Source organism: Panthera pardus, unplaced genomic scaffold, assembly GCF_024362965.1.
Source record: "Panthera pardus isolate Hobbes unplaced genomic scaffold, ASM2436296v1 HiC_scaffold_25, whole genome shotgun sequence".
NCBI classification, from domain to species: Eukaryota; Metazoa; Chordata; class Mammalia; order Carnivora; family Felidae; genus Panthera; species Panthera pardus.
This window is the reverse complement of record NW_026526821.1, coordinates 25,244,095-25,259,367: the sequence shown is the minus strand read 5'-3', so window position 1 is coordinate 25,259,367 and position 15,273 is coordinate 25,244,095. Positions and strand designations below refer to the sequence as shown.

At 48.7% G+C, this 15,273-nt stretch overlaps 1 protein-coding gene across 3 annotated transcripts in view; it reads left to right on the top strand.

Annotated features, from left to right (window-relative positions):
* Positions 1 to 13,422, top strand: part of ZNF341 (zinc finger protein 341) — a 51,924-nt gene extending 38,502 nt beyond the window's left edge. For all 3 annotated transcript variants that reach the window (XM_053890339.1, XM_019458758.2, XM_053890338.1), the window contains 3 exons: positions 2,508 to 2,619; positions 2,875 to 2,945; positions 5,087 to 13,422. In XM_053890339.1, coding sequence (XP_053746314.1) covers positions 2,508 to 2,619; positions 2,875 to 2,945; positions 5,087 to 5,616 — 713 coding nt within the window. In that variant the 3' untranslated portion in view covers positions 5,617 to 13,422. The remainder of the gene's footprint in view (positions 1 to 2,507; positions 2,620 to 2,874; positions 2,946 to 5,086) is intronic.
* The last annotated feature ends 1,851 nt before the right edge of the window (positions 13,423 to 15,273 follow it).

Below are 15,273 nucleotides of genomic sequence, written 5' to 3'. Positions count from 1 at the left end.
GAGGTAAAGAGAGAGAATCCCAAGCAGGACTCATGGCTGTCAGTGCAGTGGCTCAGTCAGCTAAGTGTCCGACTTCAGCTCACATCATGATCTCATGGTTCGTGAGTTCGAGCCCCGCATCAGGCTGGTTGCTGACAGCTCGGAGCCTGTCAGCTTCAGATTCAGGCTAGTTGCTGAAGCTCAGAGCTTCAGATTCAGTGTCTCCCCCATCTCTCTGTCCCTCCCCAACTTGTGCTCTCTTCCTCTCTCTCTCAAAAATAAACATTTAAAATAAGTAAGTAAATAAATAAATAAAAACTTTTTTTTTAAATAATAAATCTTAAAAAGTGTATGCATTGGTAATTTTGGTAGATATTACCAAATTACTCTGTTTATAGTTTTAAAAAGTATTATGCAAGGGGCACCTGGGTGGCTCATTGGGTTAAGCATCTGACTCTTGATTTAGGGTTGGGTCATGATCTCGAGGTTCATGAGATCGAGCCCCATATTGGGCTCTACCCTGCTGGGGTAGAGCCGGCTTGGGATTCTCTCTGCATCTCTCTCTGCCCCTCCCCACTGTGTGTTCTCTCTCTCTCTCTCTCTCTCTCTCTCAGAATTGATAAACATTAAAAAATTTTTGTTCAAAAGTATATGCTTATTTTAAAAATGAAGCAGTATTAAGAGCACCTGGGTGGCTTGATCGGTTAAGCATCTGACATCAGCTCATGTCATGATTTTACAGTTCGTGAGTTCAAGCCCCGAATCGGGCTCTCTGCTGTCAGCGCACAGCCTGCTTCAGATCCTTCATCCCCCTTTCTCCCTGCCCTTCCACTACTTGCGTGCACACGCTCTCTCTCTCTGTGTGTCTCTTGGTCTCTCTCTCTCAAACAAAACAAAATAAAATAAATGAAGCAGTATAGAAGTACATAAAGTAAAATGTTAAGTTCTCCCTTCAAATCGTAATTGTTACCGGTAGTTTGGTGTGTACCCTCCCTCAACTTTCTCCCTTCATATTCTGTGTGTATACAAACACCTATGGCGAGGGCCATTTGGGAGTATGAGGATTACATTTCTTTTCATTTTTTGTCTTAAGCTGTTCTACAAATTTCTTTCCTTACTTAGCAGTATGGCCAGGAGATCTTTCCAGATCAGAAAACACAGATGGACACTAATCTTTTTAATGACTGCAGAGCATTCCATTATAAGGACCAGAATTTCCTTAATCACCGGGTTGGCATTTTTCAAAAGTACTTTATTCATTCCAGAGGGAGAACAGAGAGGAAATAATGGCAGGTAATCCAGACAGCCCAGTAACAGTCCTTTTCCACAGGACAGGTTGTAAGCCCTGATGAGAGCTGTCAGGTGAGAGCTGCTTTCCTCCCCTCCTGCCCCCACCCCCCCACCAGATTCTTTTGCAGCCGACGAGGAGCCACTCGGGTGGACTCTGCATCACACTGCTGGGCCGGCGTCTTAGTTCCCCCAAACACTAGGTGCAGACCGTGACCTTCAGTTTTCTCATCCAGTACTTACCTCATAGTTCATTACAACGATTCCAGTAGATAAGGTATAATTCCCCTCTCTGCCTCAGTGGGCCCCTTTCAGTAAATGCCACAACCATTCACCTGTCACTCAGGCCCACCTTAGACTCGTCCTTGACACCCTTCCCCTCACACCCCACAGTCAGTCCATTGGCAAAGGCTGCCGATTCTGCTTTCCTGACGTTGCCTGTACTGGCTGCTTCCCATGCCTCCACCCCCACCCCTTCACTGTATTTTCTGCATGCAGCTAGAAGGAGACTGTGAAACTCTTAAGTCAGATCGGTCCTCCCTCTGCTCAGCCATTCTGGTGGCTTCTCCTCTTGCTCAGAGTAAAAACCCAGGCCTTCCAGGCCCTCCCTGTTGGGCCAGGCTGTCTCCCTAACCTCCCCTTCTGCCTCATTCTCTCTCCCCTACTCTGTTCCAGCCATACTGGCCTCCCCTGTCTTCAGACATACCACACACTCCCATCTTTCCTTCAGCCTGGGACCCTGACTCTGGTTTCCATCATGGCTTGCTCCCCTCCTACCTCACATCTCCCTTCTTGTCTCATCAGAAAGGCCTTTTCTTTTCTTTTTCTTTTTCTTTTTTAAACTTCAATGTTTGTTTATTTATTTTTGAGAGACAGAGATAGAGCATGAGCAGGGGAGGGGCAGACAGAGAGGAAGACACAAAATCTAAAGCAGGCTCCAGGCTCTGAGCTGTCAGCACAGAGCCCAACGTGGGGCTCAAACCCACAAACCATGAGATCATGACTTGAGCCAAAATCAGACATTTAACTTACTGAGCCACCCAGGCGCCCCAAGCCTTTTCTGACCGCCCTCTCTGAAATAGCTCCCTTCTTCTCCTTGGAAAAACAAAGTCATGAGGAATGGGAAAGGCTGTTTTCTCCCAGGCCACTTCTTTAGAGGAGCTGCTACCCTCTAGTGTGCCCCATATTCGGACTCCATCTCATGGGACTCCCTCCCCCGCCTCCATCTGTGTCTTCTACAGGTGAGAAGCCCTACAAATGCTCAGTGTGCGAGTCTGCGTTCAACCGTAAGGACAAACTGAAGAGACACATGTTGATCCATGAGCCATTCAAGAAATATAAATGCCCCTTCTCGTGAGTAGAAACTGGCATGAGTGGGAGGGGCAGCTTTACCCAGCAGTGGGACACAAAAACGTCAGGGCTGAGTTTCTGAAGGCCCTCTCTCCTTTTTCCTGCTGTGGGCCTGGCTGCCTACCTACTCCCCACTCTGCTTCCCAGCCTGGCCCTTTGGGTAAACAGGAAGTCCCTCATGCCCTGCACTAGCACAGAGGCCAGCAAGAGAGTCCTGAGTTTGGTGAGATCCTTCTGACCAGTGGTTTTGGGTTCTAGGACACACACGGGCTGCAGTAAAGAGTTCAATCGGCCGGACAAACTGAAGGCTCATATCCTCTCCCACTCTGGTAAGTGACTCCTGGACATATCAACAGGGTCTGGTTCAGCTCAAAGTCCCTGGGACAGGCCCTCTGGAAACAGCAGGCACAGCCCATGTGGCTTTTTTTTTTTTCTTTTTAACGTTTTATTTATTTTTGAGACAGGGAGAGACAGAGCATGAACAGGGGAGGGTCAGAGAGAGGGAGACACAGAATCTGAAACAGGCTCCAGGCTCCGAGCTGTCAGCACAGAGCCTGACACGGGGCTCGAACTCACAGACCGTGAGATCATGACCTGAGCCGAAGTCGGCTGCTTAACCGACTGAGCCACCCAGGCGCCCCTCCCATGTGGCTTTTAATCACTGCCTGGTATATTCCAGCCAACAGACTTTTGCTCGCGTGAGCCATGAACCAGGCCTGCATTAGGGACCTCAGGGTCCTACAGAGGCGAGTCAGATACACTCCCCTGGGCTGAGGGGAAGCTGACCTAAGAGTAGATAGCTCATAAATCAGAGAGGTGCCTGGTGTGATAGAGGTGTGGATCAGGTGTGGAGGAAGATCGGGTTCCAGCTGGCTCCAAGACACGGCCAGGAAGGCTCCTTGGTACCCTCAGCAGAGCGGGGCAGGTGGGGTGTGGAGCAAGGGTCTTCACCCTGCTCCTCGGTTTCCCAGGAGCTCCATGGCTCTTCTTTGGGTGCTGCTGCATCCCCAGAGCAGCTTGGCTGTCTTTCCACATACCGTTTGGGCTAGAACATGGTTTCTTGGCACTATTGATATTTTGTACTGGCTGATGCTGTGTGAGGGGGCTGCCATGTGTATTATAGGATGTTTAGCAATATACTTAGCCTCTACCCTCTAGATGTCAGTGGCTTCTTCCCCACAGTTAGGACAATCACAAATGTCTCCAGGGGACAAAAGTCTCCTGGATGGTAAAATTGCGCCTGGTTAAGAATCATGGGTTTAAAGAAAGGATTTAGTTGCTGAAGAAAGTTTGAAACCTGAGAGCGTAGAGTTGAGGACTTTGCAGACAGATGGCCTGTGTTTGATTTTTAGCACTACCACTGTCCTGCCGTGTTGCCTCATGCAAGTCTCTGCCCCTCTCTGAGCCTTCATCCGAGGGAGGCTGAGGAGAGCATGGCTCAGGCTGAGCGTGGGCTGGACTTGCCTTCATGGTGGATACGGAGGCACCAGTGATTCATTGAGTGAGTGACTGACTATTGAGAACTTATCACATGTCAGACTCTGGAGGTGACATGGGGGAATCAGATGGGCAGATCCCCACCCTGCCCTCCTGGGGAAGCTTAGCATTCAGTGGCAAAGATTGAAAATGAACAACAAACAAATAAGTATGTTACAGAGAAGTATGCAGACTACAAAGACAGGAATAAACAGTGAGGGGGCAGAGAAAGATATGAGGCAGGTATCAGGGACAGTCTCCTGGAGGAGGTGACATGAGAGCTGTCTTAAGGGATGAGAAAAGCCAGGAGATAGCTTCCAGAAGGAGGGAGCAAGTACAAAATCTTGAAGCAGAGAAGGGACTGGGGGTGTTTAAGACCAGGAGAGGTGAGTGGGAGTATGGAGCTCCGAGAACAAGTGGGGGGAAGGAGGGAATGGGGCTGAGAGGTGAAGGGAGTGGTCAGACTGCACAGGGCTTTGTGGGGAACTTGGCAAATCACTGGAAGGTTCAGAGCAGAGAATGTCACAATCCTTTGTGTATTTCATGAAACCATTTCTAGCTGCCCTGTGGGGACGGTCTGAGGGGGCCGGGGTGAGACAGACAGACCAGAGAGGAAAGAGATGATGGTGACCTGGCTAAGTCAGCTAAGGTTTGGGGGCTGAACATCCTATTCCAGGCAGAGGGAAACAGCAGTGCAAAGGCCCAGAGGCAGGAGCCAGCTTAGTGCCCTGAGGAAGGCATGTGTGGCTGGCCACGAGTCAGTGGCTGGAAGAAGGGGGGACATGAGACTGATAGGAGAGCAGGGGCCCAGATCGCACACATGCTCAGCTGGGAGAAGTGGGGAGATGAGACTGGCAGGGAGCAGGGCCCAGATCACGCACGCGCTCAGAGGACAAGCCGAGAGACTGGGTTTTATTCCAAGTGCAGAGGTGCGGTTACAAAGTAAGGGGTCTGAGTGCCTCTCTCTGACTTTGCCCCCCTCCCCCCACCCCAGGCATGAAGCTCCACAAGTGCGCCCTGTGCAGCAAGTCCTTCAGCCGCCGTGCCCACCTCGCGGAGCACCAGCGCGCCCACACGGGCAACTACAAGTTCCGCTGTGCTGGCTGTGCCAAGGGCTTTTCCCGACACAAATACCTCAAGGATCACCGCTGCCGCCTTGGCCCCCAAAAGGACAAGGACCTGCAAGCCCGGCGGCCCTCCCGGAGGAGGGCGGCCCCCCGCAGCGGCAGCAGTGGTGGGCGCAAGGTGGTGACCCCCCTGCCTGACCCGCTGGGGCTGGAGGAACTGAAAGACACAGGGGCTGGGCCTGTGCCGGAGGCTGCCCCAGGCAAGCCGCCCTTCTCAGAGCCAGATGCAGTGCTGTCCATCGTAGTGGGTGGCACGGTGGGTGGCGAGCCTGAGCTGGTAGTGCCTGGGCATGCCGAGAGCCTGGGCTCCAACCTGGCGCTGGCGGAGCTGCAGGCAGGGACTGAGGGCCCATGTGCCATGCTCGCTGTGCCTGTGTACATCCAGGCCTCAGAGTGATGGACCCGCGGGGTTTGCTCCCAAAGCCTGGCCTCATGCTCACCTTTGGGTCCACACGTCAGGGACCAGCTAGAGATTCTTTCCAACGGAAGTGAGCCATGGGCTGAAATCCTTTTGGAGTGTCATGTATAAACCCTGGCCTGTGGCCAGCCTGCCATGGCCCCAATTCTGCTGGAGAGCCCTGAAGCATTCTGGAATCTGAGGCAGGGCTGCCTACAGCTTCCAGGTCAGGGCAGTGGAGAGAAGAGAGATGGCCGAGCTGAGCAACCCCAGGGTCTGGCTGGTCCAGGCTGGTGTCGGCCCACCTAAGAGAGAAGACAGGGTGGTCCTGCCGCCCCTCCTCCAGGCTGTCTTGGTGTGGCCTTTAGTCAAGCTGCTCTTCTGGAGGCCTGAGATTGTTAGAGCCCTGATCTGCTGGACCTTTTCATACACAGTTCCTTACGATATCCCCAGGTGACTCTGATGTAGGCATTTAGGCGGCACTCAAGTGTCATGGTTAGAGTGCAGCTATCAGCCAGTTTTGGCTTCACATCTAAGCACTGCTGCTCACTTGCTGTGTAACCTTGGGTAAGTCACTTTACCTCTCTGAGCCCTGTATTTCTCACCTGTACAGTTGGGGGTGGGTATGACAGTTCAACTCCATAGGGCTGTCGTGGGGTCCAGTATGATGAAACGTGCAGAGGACTTGGCATAATGCTTGGCACTTGAAAAGTGCTCAATAAATGTTTTTATCAAAATTGTGTACCCAATGGCTCAGGCCCGAGCCTTGGGAGTTTCTGCCCCTGGGTGGCAGCACTCCCTCCTCCAAAGTGTGTGGGGGCTGAGAGGTCCCATGGCCCCTTGCACACAGCTGTGCTGCCCTGTTAGCCATGGAGAGGTTTGGTGCTCCCGGAATGGTTATTTCAGAGCATGGCCATGGAAGAGGTTTTAACTCACTTTTGAAAATGCAGGATCCTGGGCCTTGCCCCAAACACTACTGCATCAGAAGCTCTGATCAGAGCCAGAAGTCCATCTCAAGCAGGCCTCTAGAATCCGTAGTTGCCCCCACCGCCAGCACTCTCTCCGCCTCCCCAGCTAGTCCAGAGGAGGAGTGAATCGGGGAGGCAGGGAAGAGAAAGGGGACCTTGACCAGTGTTTCCTCATTTATATCCGCAACCACCCTGCTGGGCCACACTGGCCAGTTACAGGAGAGGAAACGGGCTGGAGAAGGGACAGGGTGGGGCGTGGCAGGGCTATCAGGCTCAGTTTGATGACTCAGTTTCCTCAAAGGCTGGTACGTCCCTGAGACATCTGTGCTGGGGCTGTGGGCTGGAGCTGAGAGCAAGCCCATCTTCCCCTCAGGAAGGGTGTTATGCAGGAGGAACAGCAAGTGAGGAAGTAGCACACAGCTGAGGCAGTGAGAACTGTAAGCCCACCCAGCCTTCAAGGCCAGAAGAAGGACTGGCGAGGACTGAAGATCTGTCCAGGGGAGGTCACATTTGAGCTGGTCCTTGACACAGAATGTTTTGATGGATGGATAAAGGGAGGAAGGCATGCCAGGGAGAGCGAGCCATGAGCAAAGGCTTCGAGGTATAATTCTGGGGCTAATGCAAGGTCCAGGGTGACCAGAGATTTAGCGGTAGTAGGTAGATCATGACAATTGCTAATATGCTTCAAGCTTCCACCTGATGGACACTTCCACATGATGGATACACAGCACTTCAGCCCCATCGGGTGGAAATTGTAACTTATTTTACAAATGAGGAAACAGACACAGAGCTCCTCGCCCAAGTTCACACAGCTAGTCAGTCACAGAGCTGGGATTCAGGCAGGAATGGCCTGCCTCCATGTGCTGTTAGCTACTTTGCTCTATTGAAATAGGAGTTGATGTCGAATCAGAGATACTCTTGGTTAAAGAATTTGGATTTTATTCTCTACAAAGTGGAGGAGTCATGGGAGACATTAATGTCCATTTTTAACAATCGTGACATTAAATAAAATGTTAAAAAATCACATCTCCATCCTAATACAACTGTTTAAGGTATGTTTCTGTCTCTGCCTATCAGTATACACACGCGTGAACATTTACCAATAATCGTGAAGACTAATGTTGACTAGGTACCTGTGCCATATGCCTGACATGTTCTAAGCACTTTGAGGTGGGTGCTACTTCTAATTCCATTTCATGGTCGAGATGAGGCAAAAGGCACAGGGAGGTTAAGCAGCTCCAAATCACACAACAGTAAGTGGCAGAGCCAGGCCACAGACCAAGGGACATATTGGGGCACCTGGGTGGCTCAGTAGGCTATGCATCTAACTCTTGGTTTCTGCTCAGGTCATGATCTCACAATTAGTGGGTTCGAGCCTCATGTCATTATCAGCGTGGAGCCTGTTTGGGATTCTCTCTCCCTGCTCTCTCTCAGCCCCTCCCCTGCTCTCTCGCTCTCTCTCTTTCTTGAAGTAAATAAATAAACATTAAAAAAAGAACAAGGAAAATATCAAGTCCTAATATTTATTTATTTTTTTTTTAATTAAAAAAAAATTTTTTTTTTTTAACGTTTATTTATTTTTGAGACAGAGAGAGACAGAGCATGAACGGGGAGGGTCAGAGAGAGAGGGAGACACAGAATCTGAAACAGGCTCCAGGCTCTGAGCGGTCAGCACAGAGCCCGACGCAGGGCTCGAACTCACGGACCGTGAGGTCGTGACCTGAGCCGAAGTCAGCCGCTTAACTGACTGAGCCACCTGGGCGCCCCAAGTCCTAATATTTAATAGATGCACAGTTGGACTGCAAGGGAGGAAGCTTGGACCATAATAACTAAATCCCTCCTAGGTAGGCAGATGGGATGACTGAGGCCTAGAAAGAGGAAGGCCCTTGGTCAAGGGTCACTCTAAGTTGACAACAGAGCTGCTCCAGGACCCCAGAGTCCCTCATAGACCTCCAAGATGCTGGGAGAATGAAGTGTAAAGAGGGTCTGTCCTGAGCATCCAGGGTCCCACAGATTTTGACATTAAGCAGAGCTAGGTTTGAATCCTGACTCTGCCCCTTCCCAGCTGTGTGACTGTGGTAAGTCACTTCACTTCTCTGAACCTCAGTGGCCTCATATGTCAAATGGGGAGAATAATAGTACCTACCCAACAAGGTTATTAGAATTCAGAGGGAAGGGGCACCTGGGTGGCTCAGTGGGTTAAGCATCTGACTTCAGCACAGACTATGATCTCAGGGTTCGTGAGTCCGATCCCCGCATCGGGCTCACTGCTGTCAGCACGGAGCCCACTTAGGATCCTCTGTCCCCTCTGTCTCTGCCCTTCTCCCCACGTGCGCTCGCTCTCTCAAAATAAATAGATAAATTTAAAAAATGTGAAAAGAAAATATTTTTTAAAAATTGGGAGATTTCATATAAAAATCTGGATTCTGACTTCTGTTGAAAATTAGGATGTCTGGGGACACGTGGGTGGGTCAGTTGGTTGAGCGCCTGACTTGGGCTCAGGTCATGATGTCAATTTCTTGAGTTCGAGCCCCACATCAGGCTCACTGCTGTCAGCCTGTCAGTGCAGAGCCCTCTTCGGATCCTTTGTCCCCCTTTCTCTGCCCCTCCCTTGCTTGCGCTCTCCCTAAAATAAACAAATATTAAAAAAAAAAAAAATTAGGCAGGGAGACAGCAGTCAGGTGGAGCTGAGCTAGCAGCCCCTTTAAATGGGTACATACATTCTGGATGCCATAGTTCCTGTTTTTCTCTACTGTCTCCCTGACGTTGCAGCTGGATGTCAGTTGCTACTTGCCATACTTGTGTTGATTTGTTTTAGAATAGAGACATAATTCTAATTTCCCATGTCTTTCAAGAGTAGGAGAACAAGATGGCCAGAGAGGGTCACATGAAATTTTTTATGTTCCTGACCTCCTCAATCATCTTACTGTCTGGACCTGAGGTATACGACTTGAAGAACCCTATAAATAGTGCTTTGTTTTCTCCCTTCCACTTCTAGTCCTCTATTTGCCTCTAAGCTAGCTGGCCTCAGTTTCTCTTTCAATAAACGTGGGGAATTGAGTCATAGCTAACTTTACTGTCCACTAAATGCCCAACCTTGTGCTCTGTGTCTTATTTACATGTCACTGAGCCCTCAAGACACCCCTTGGAAGCAAGCTCTCTTATAATGCCCAGTTTATATATGGGGAAACCGAGACTCACTCGGAGAGGTGTAACAACCTGCCCGAAGACTCAGCTAGAATGTGTGGAGCTGGGCTTCAAACCCAGGGCTGACAGACTCCAAAGTTCCTACCTTGTCTTAGGATCGCTAAAGCTCTCACCAGCTCTGATAGGCCAGTATTTGGGGCTTTTTTTAAAAATCACTCCTCCAAAGCTCCAACCACTTTTCGTCTCTGCCATCGCTTCCCTGTCCAGGCTGCAAGCCTCTTTTGCATGGATGATTGCATCAGCCTTCTCTTTGATCTCCCTGCTTTCTCTCTCTCTACACCATGATCCATTCTCTTGACAGCAGCCCAAGGGATCTTTCTAGAGCCTCAATCAGATTATGCCAGTTTCCTGTTTAAAACTCTAGTGGCTTCCAATATCTCCCAGAATGAAATCTAAAGTTTTCCTGGTAGATTTCAAGATTCTACATGATACAGCCCGTGTCTCCTACCACTCTTTTCTTCTCTCATTCTACTCCAGCCATACTTGCCCTCTTGCTGCTTTTCCATCATGTAAATTAGTTCCTGCCTCAGGGCCTTTGTCCTTGATGTTCCCTCTGTCTAGAATGCCCTTACCCCAGATTTTCCTATGGCTGGCCCCCTCCCTCTATTTACCTTTGTCCAAGTTATTTCCTCAGGCTTTCCTTGGCCAATCTGTCTAAAATAGCCCCCACCCTACCCCCATCACACTTTAGTCCCTTACTCTTCTTTTTTATCCATCATCCTTGACACTATATTAGATATTTCTCTCTTTTTTTTAAGATTTTATTGTTAAGTAATCTCTACAACTCAACATGGGGGCTCAAACTCACACCCCTGAGATCAAGAGTCGCATGCTCCGCTGACTGAGCCAGGCAGGTGCCCCTAGACATTTCTTTATTGTCTGTTCCCCTCATTAAAAACCAAAAATTCCACAAGGACAAGGACTTTTCTCTGTTTTGTTCGCTGATACATCTATGGTGCCTAGAACTGCTCAGGAATTGCTCGATCAATATTTATTGAATAAACCAACAACGGCACTTTGAGGAAACAAGACCCACTCTACCACCCCTGCTCCCGTTCCATGGAGGCCAAGGGTAAGTTTCCCTCAGTAAGCATCTGCCATGTAGGCTAACCCAATGCACTGTAAAGCCCCATTTTCCTTTGTTTTAAGAGGAAGCCGAGACCATCTGGGACAAATGATCGAGGCAGTGGTTTGGAAATCTCAGTTGACACAGCAGGTATCTGGTGTGGCCCAGCAGAACCAGTTGGACCAGTTCTGCCTCCCTTGCGAAGGCTGGAGTGGAGGTGGCAGCTGCAGGTGTTCCCAACCCCCCAAAGCTGCCAGCAAATGCCCCCTACGGGTTCTCAGGTCCTGTAGGGTGGGAGCAGAAAGCCCAGCAGATTCCACCCCAGGGTTGGGGGTGAACCCCTGCTCACCAAGGATGGCTTATGGGTGGTCAGGCACAGAATCCTGAGGCCAAGGGCTGAGGCCCAAATTCAGGGCCTTGAGCCCTTTGTAGAATCCTGGAGAATAAAATGAGGCACAGAGAGGGAAGGGGTCTTGTCCAAGGTCTCATAGCAAGGCTAAATCCAAATCTAGTTCTCCTGCCCCCCAAGTCACTGCTCCCTCAGCCCACTCATGTATTCATTTCACAAATGTTTTTATTAAGTGCCTACTATATGCTAGGCATACTTCTAGGCATTGACAACACATTATGAGCCAAACAAATAATGATCTGTGGAAGAAGCAGACGATAAACAGCAAAAAAGCAAATTATATAATACGTTAGAAGGTGATAAGTACTATAGAAAAAAAAGAAAAAGCGGAGGAGAGTAGAATGTGAGTGTGGGGTGGGGCGCATGTTGCAGCATTGTATGGGGTGGCCTGAAAAGCCTTTCAGAAGGAAGCACTTTACCCTCTAGGGCACAGAGCCTGTTGCATGGCCTACACATGCTTGGATGAAGAGGTATGGAGTAGGCAGGCCCTGGAACCTACCATTAACTCAAGGGCAGGGGCCCTTCCAGGGCAGTCTCCACCCCCGCTCTCCACTTGCCTCTCTCAGGTTCTGCTGGGTCTCTCCTACCCCTACTGCTAACTTTGCCCTGTTCCCAGGGAGGTCATTCATACCTGCTCCCCGGCTCATCACACTTCATTTATTTGTGTTTATTTGTGCATCTCTCTCTATCCATTCATTCATTTGGATGAAGGCAGTGTAGAATAGAGAGGTTAAGGAGGTTGTCGTTACAGTAAGACTCTCAGCTTTGCCCCCACAAGCTTGTGACCTTGGGCAAGCTGTTCAACTTCTGTTTCCCCAGTACTTAATAATATAAAATGGGGACAATGATAATGCCCACTTCATGCAGGTGTGCAGGCTAGATGAGGTAATGGATGTAAACGCTCAGCTCAGTGTCTTGCTTAGCATGAAGTACTCAATAAAGATTTCCGATTGTTTGCTGGGAGTTCAAATGCCAGCCACGTCACTTAATAATGGTATTGATGAGGGAGCATGAGGCAAGTTGAGGGGCAAAGCACAAGCTAGCAACACCTCCCACCCCCTGCCCCAGGTGGGATCTTGTGATATTCCTCAGACACTCCCGGCTACCCAAGAACAAAGGAAAGGGGTTTAAGTGCTTGCTATGGTAATGTGGGAAACTAAGGCAAATGAAAAATTAAATTCCCTTACTGCCTATAGCCCATTGACAAGTCCTTGAAACCAGCAGAGTGATCTCCCTCTAGGAGCTCAGCTGCCTTCAACATGACACTTTGCTAGGGGCAAAAGAGAACCTTGGCTTAACATTGTCCCAACCTCGAGGATCCAGTCAGTCTACTTCCTTTATCTCAACTGCCCCAGGATATATGCTGGCAATCATGCTCCAAGCTTATGGCCCCCCATATGCATTTGAGGGGTCTCATGACTGAGGTTTTATTAAAGGGTGATAAATGGTGTTTCCCTAGCAACAGCTAGCCCCTGGAAACCTTGCTTCCAAAATTCCTTAGAGACATCCTCTTTCCCTGACCCCCTCCCAACCTGAGGGTATATAATGAGTTACCCATCACAACCCCAGTGCAGCTCTTCCTGCCCATGGGTCCTGTCCCCATGCTTTAATAAAATCACCATTTTTGCACCAAAGACGTCTTCAAGAATTCTTGGCCATCGGCTCCAAACCCCATGAATCCCGCCCCCCCTCTCATCACCACAAAACTTCATCAGTATGACTGTGGGCAAGTCATTCAAATTCTCTAAACTTCTGTTTCCTCGGCTATAATCTGTACCTACCTCATAGGGCTATAGTCAGATAATTAATGAGATATTCTTTGTCAGCCATCTGACTCAAAGTGAGGGCCCATAGATGTCAGTAATTAATTATTATTCCTGTTGTTACTATTATTGTTTATTTTATAAATGTGTATTGGGTGCATATTCTGTGCCAGGCTCTTTATCTATGTTCTTATTGAATCCTCAAAATGGCCCGGTAAGGAAGATAGTGTCTCTCACAGTTGGGAAACCGAGTCGGATGGCACACCTTGCCACATGGCTGAATGGCAGAGCCTCAGTTCTAATCTGGGTTTGTGTGGTGGGCAGCAAAACATGTTTTCCTGTCATGACTTCAGCACACTTTTTTTGAAAATAAAATTCACATAACAAAATTCACCAATTTAACTATTTTAACATATACAATTTAGTGCCTTTTGATTGGGTTGTTTGTCTTAAAAAAAACTTCTTTTAAACGTGTATTTTGAGACAGAGAGAGAGAAAGCAGGGGAGGGGCAGAGAGAGAGAGAGAGAGAGGGAAAGGGAGAGAGAATCCCAAGCAGGCTCCACACTGTCAGGGCAGAGCTTGACAGGGGGCTTGATCTCACAGACCATGAGATCATGACTTGAGCCAAAATCAAGAGTCAGACACTTAACCGGCTGAGCCACCCAGGCGCCCCTTGTCTTTTTGTTTTTTGAGTTGTAAGAGGGTTTTTAAATATAAGTATATTCTGCGTGCACCTGGGTGGCTCAGTCAGTTGAGCGGCCAACTCTTGATTTTGGTTCAGGTCACGATCTCGCAGTTCATGGGTTAGAGCCCCACTTTGGGCTCTGCACTGACAGAGTGGAGCCTGCTTGGAATTCTCTTCTCCCTCTCTCTCTGTCCCTCCCCGCCCCCCCCCCCACGCTCTCTCAAAATAAATAAACATTTTTTTAAAAATAAAAAAATCTAGATTCTGTGTCTCCCTCTCTCTCTCTCTGCCCCACCCCCCTGCTTGTGCTCTATCTCTGTCTTTCGAAAATAAACAAATGTTGGGGCACCTGGGTGGCTCAGTCGGTTAAGTGTCCGACTTCGGCTTAGGTCATGATCTTGCGGTCCGTGAGTTCGAGCCCCGCGTCGGGCTCTGTGCTGACAGCTCAGAGCCTGAAGCCTGCTTCGGAATCTGTGTCTCCCTCTCTCTCTGCCCCTCCCCTGCTCATGCTCTGTCTCTCTCTTTCTGTCTCAGAAATAAATAAACGTAAAAATTTTAAAACAAAAGAAAATAAATAAATGTTTAAAATAAATAAGTAAAAATTAAAATTAAAATTAAAAATCTATACTCTGAATGTTAACCCCTTGTCAGGTATAGGATTTGCCATTATTTTCTCCCATTTCATGGGATGTCTTTTCACTTTTATTTATTTATTTTTTGAGAGAGAGAGAGAGAGAGAGAGAGAGAGAGAAAACGTGTTGAGTGGGGGAGGGGGCAGAGGGAAAGAGAGAGAATCCCAACTCAGGGCTCGATCCCACGACCCTGGGATCATGACCTGAGCCAAAATCAAGAGTCAGATGCTCCACCAACTGAGCCACCCTGGCGCCCCATTTCATAGATGTTCTTTATCAGATTGAGCAGCTCTTTTCTATTCCTACTTTGTTGAGTGTTTTTTATCAGGAGAGGGTGTTGGATGTACTCTGTTTTTTACAGTTAAAAATCAGCAAATTCTAGGGGTGCCTGGGTGGCTTAGTTAAGCGGCAGACTTCAGCTCAGGTCATGATCTCAAAGTTGGTGGGTTCGAGCCCCGTGTCGGCTCTGTGCTGACAGCTCAGAGCCTGGAGCCTGCTTCAGATTCTGTGTCTCCCTCTCTCTCTGTCCCTCCCCCACTTGCACTCTGTCTCTCTCTCAAAATAAATAAATAAATAAATAAATAAATAAATAAATAAATAAATAAATAAACAAAATCGGCAAATCCTCTATTTGATTTCATATAATCACACGAGGCCAAGTTTCATAAAAAATTTTGTTATTCATAATTGAAACCTGTTTTATTTATTTATTTTTTATTTTTTAAATGTTTTTATTTATTTTTGAGAGAGAGAGGGAGATTGTGTGTGCGAGCAAGAGAGGGGCAGGGAGAGAGGGGAACAGGGGATCTAAAGCAGGCTCTGTACTGACAGCAGAGAGCCCAATGCAGGGCTCAAACTCATGCACTGTGAGATCATGACCTGAGCCAAGATCAAGAGTTGGACACTTAACCAACTGAGCCATCCAG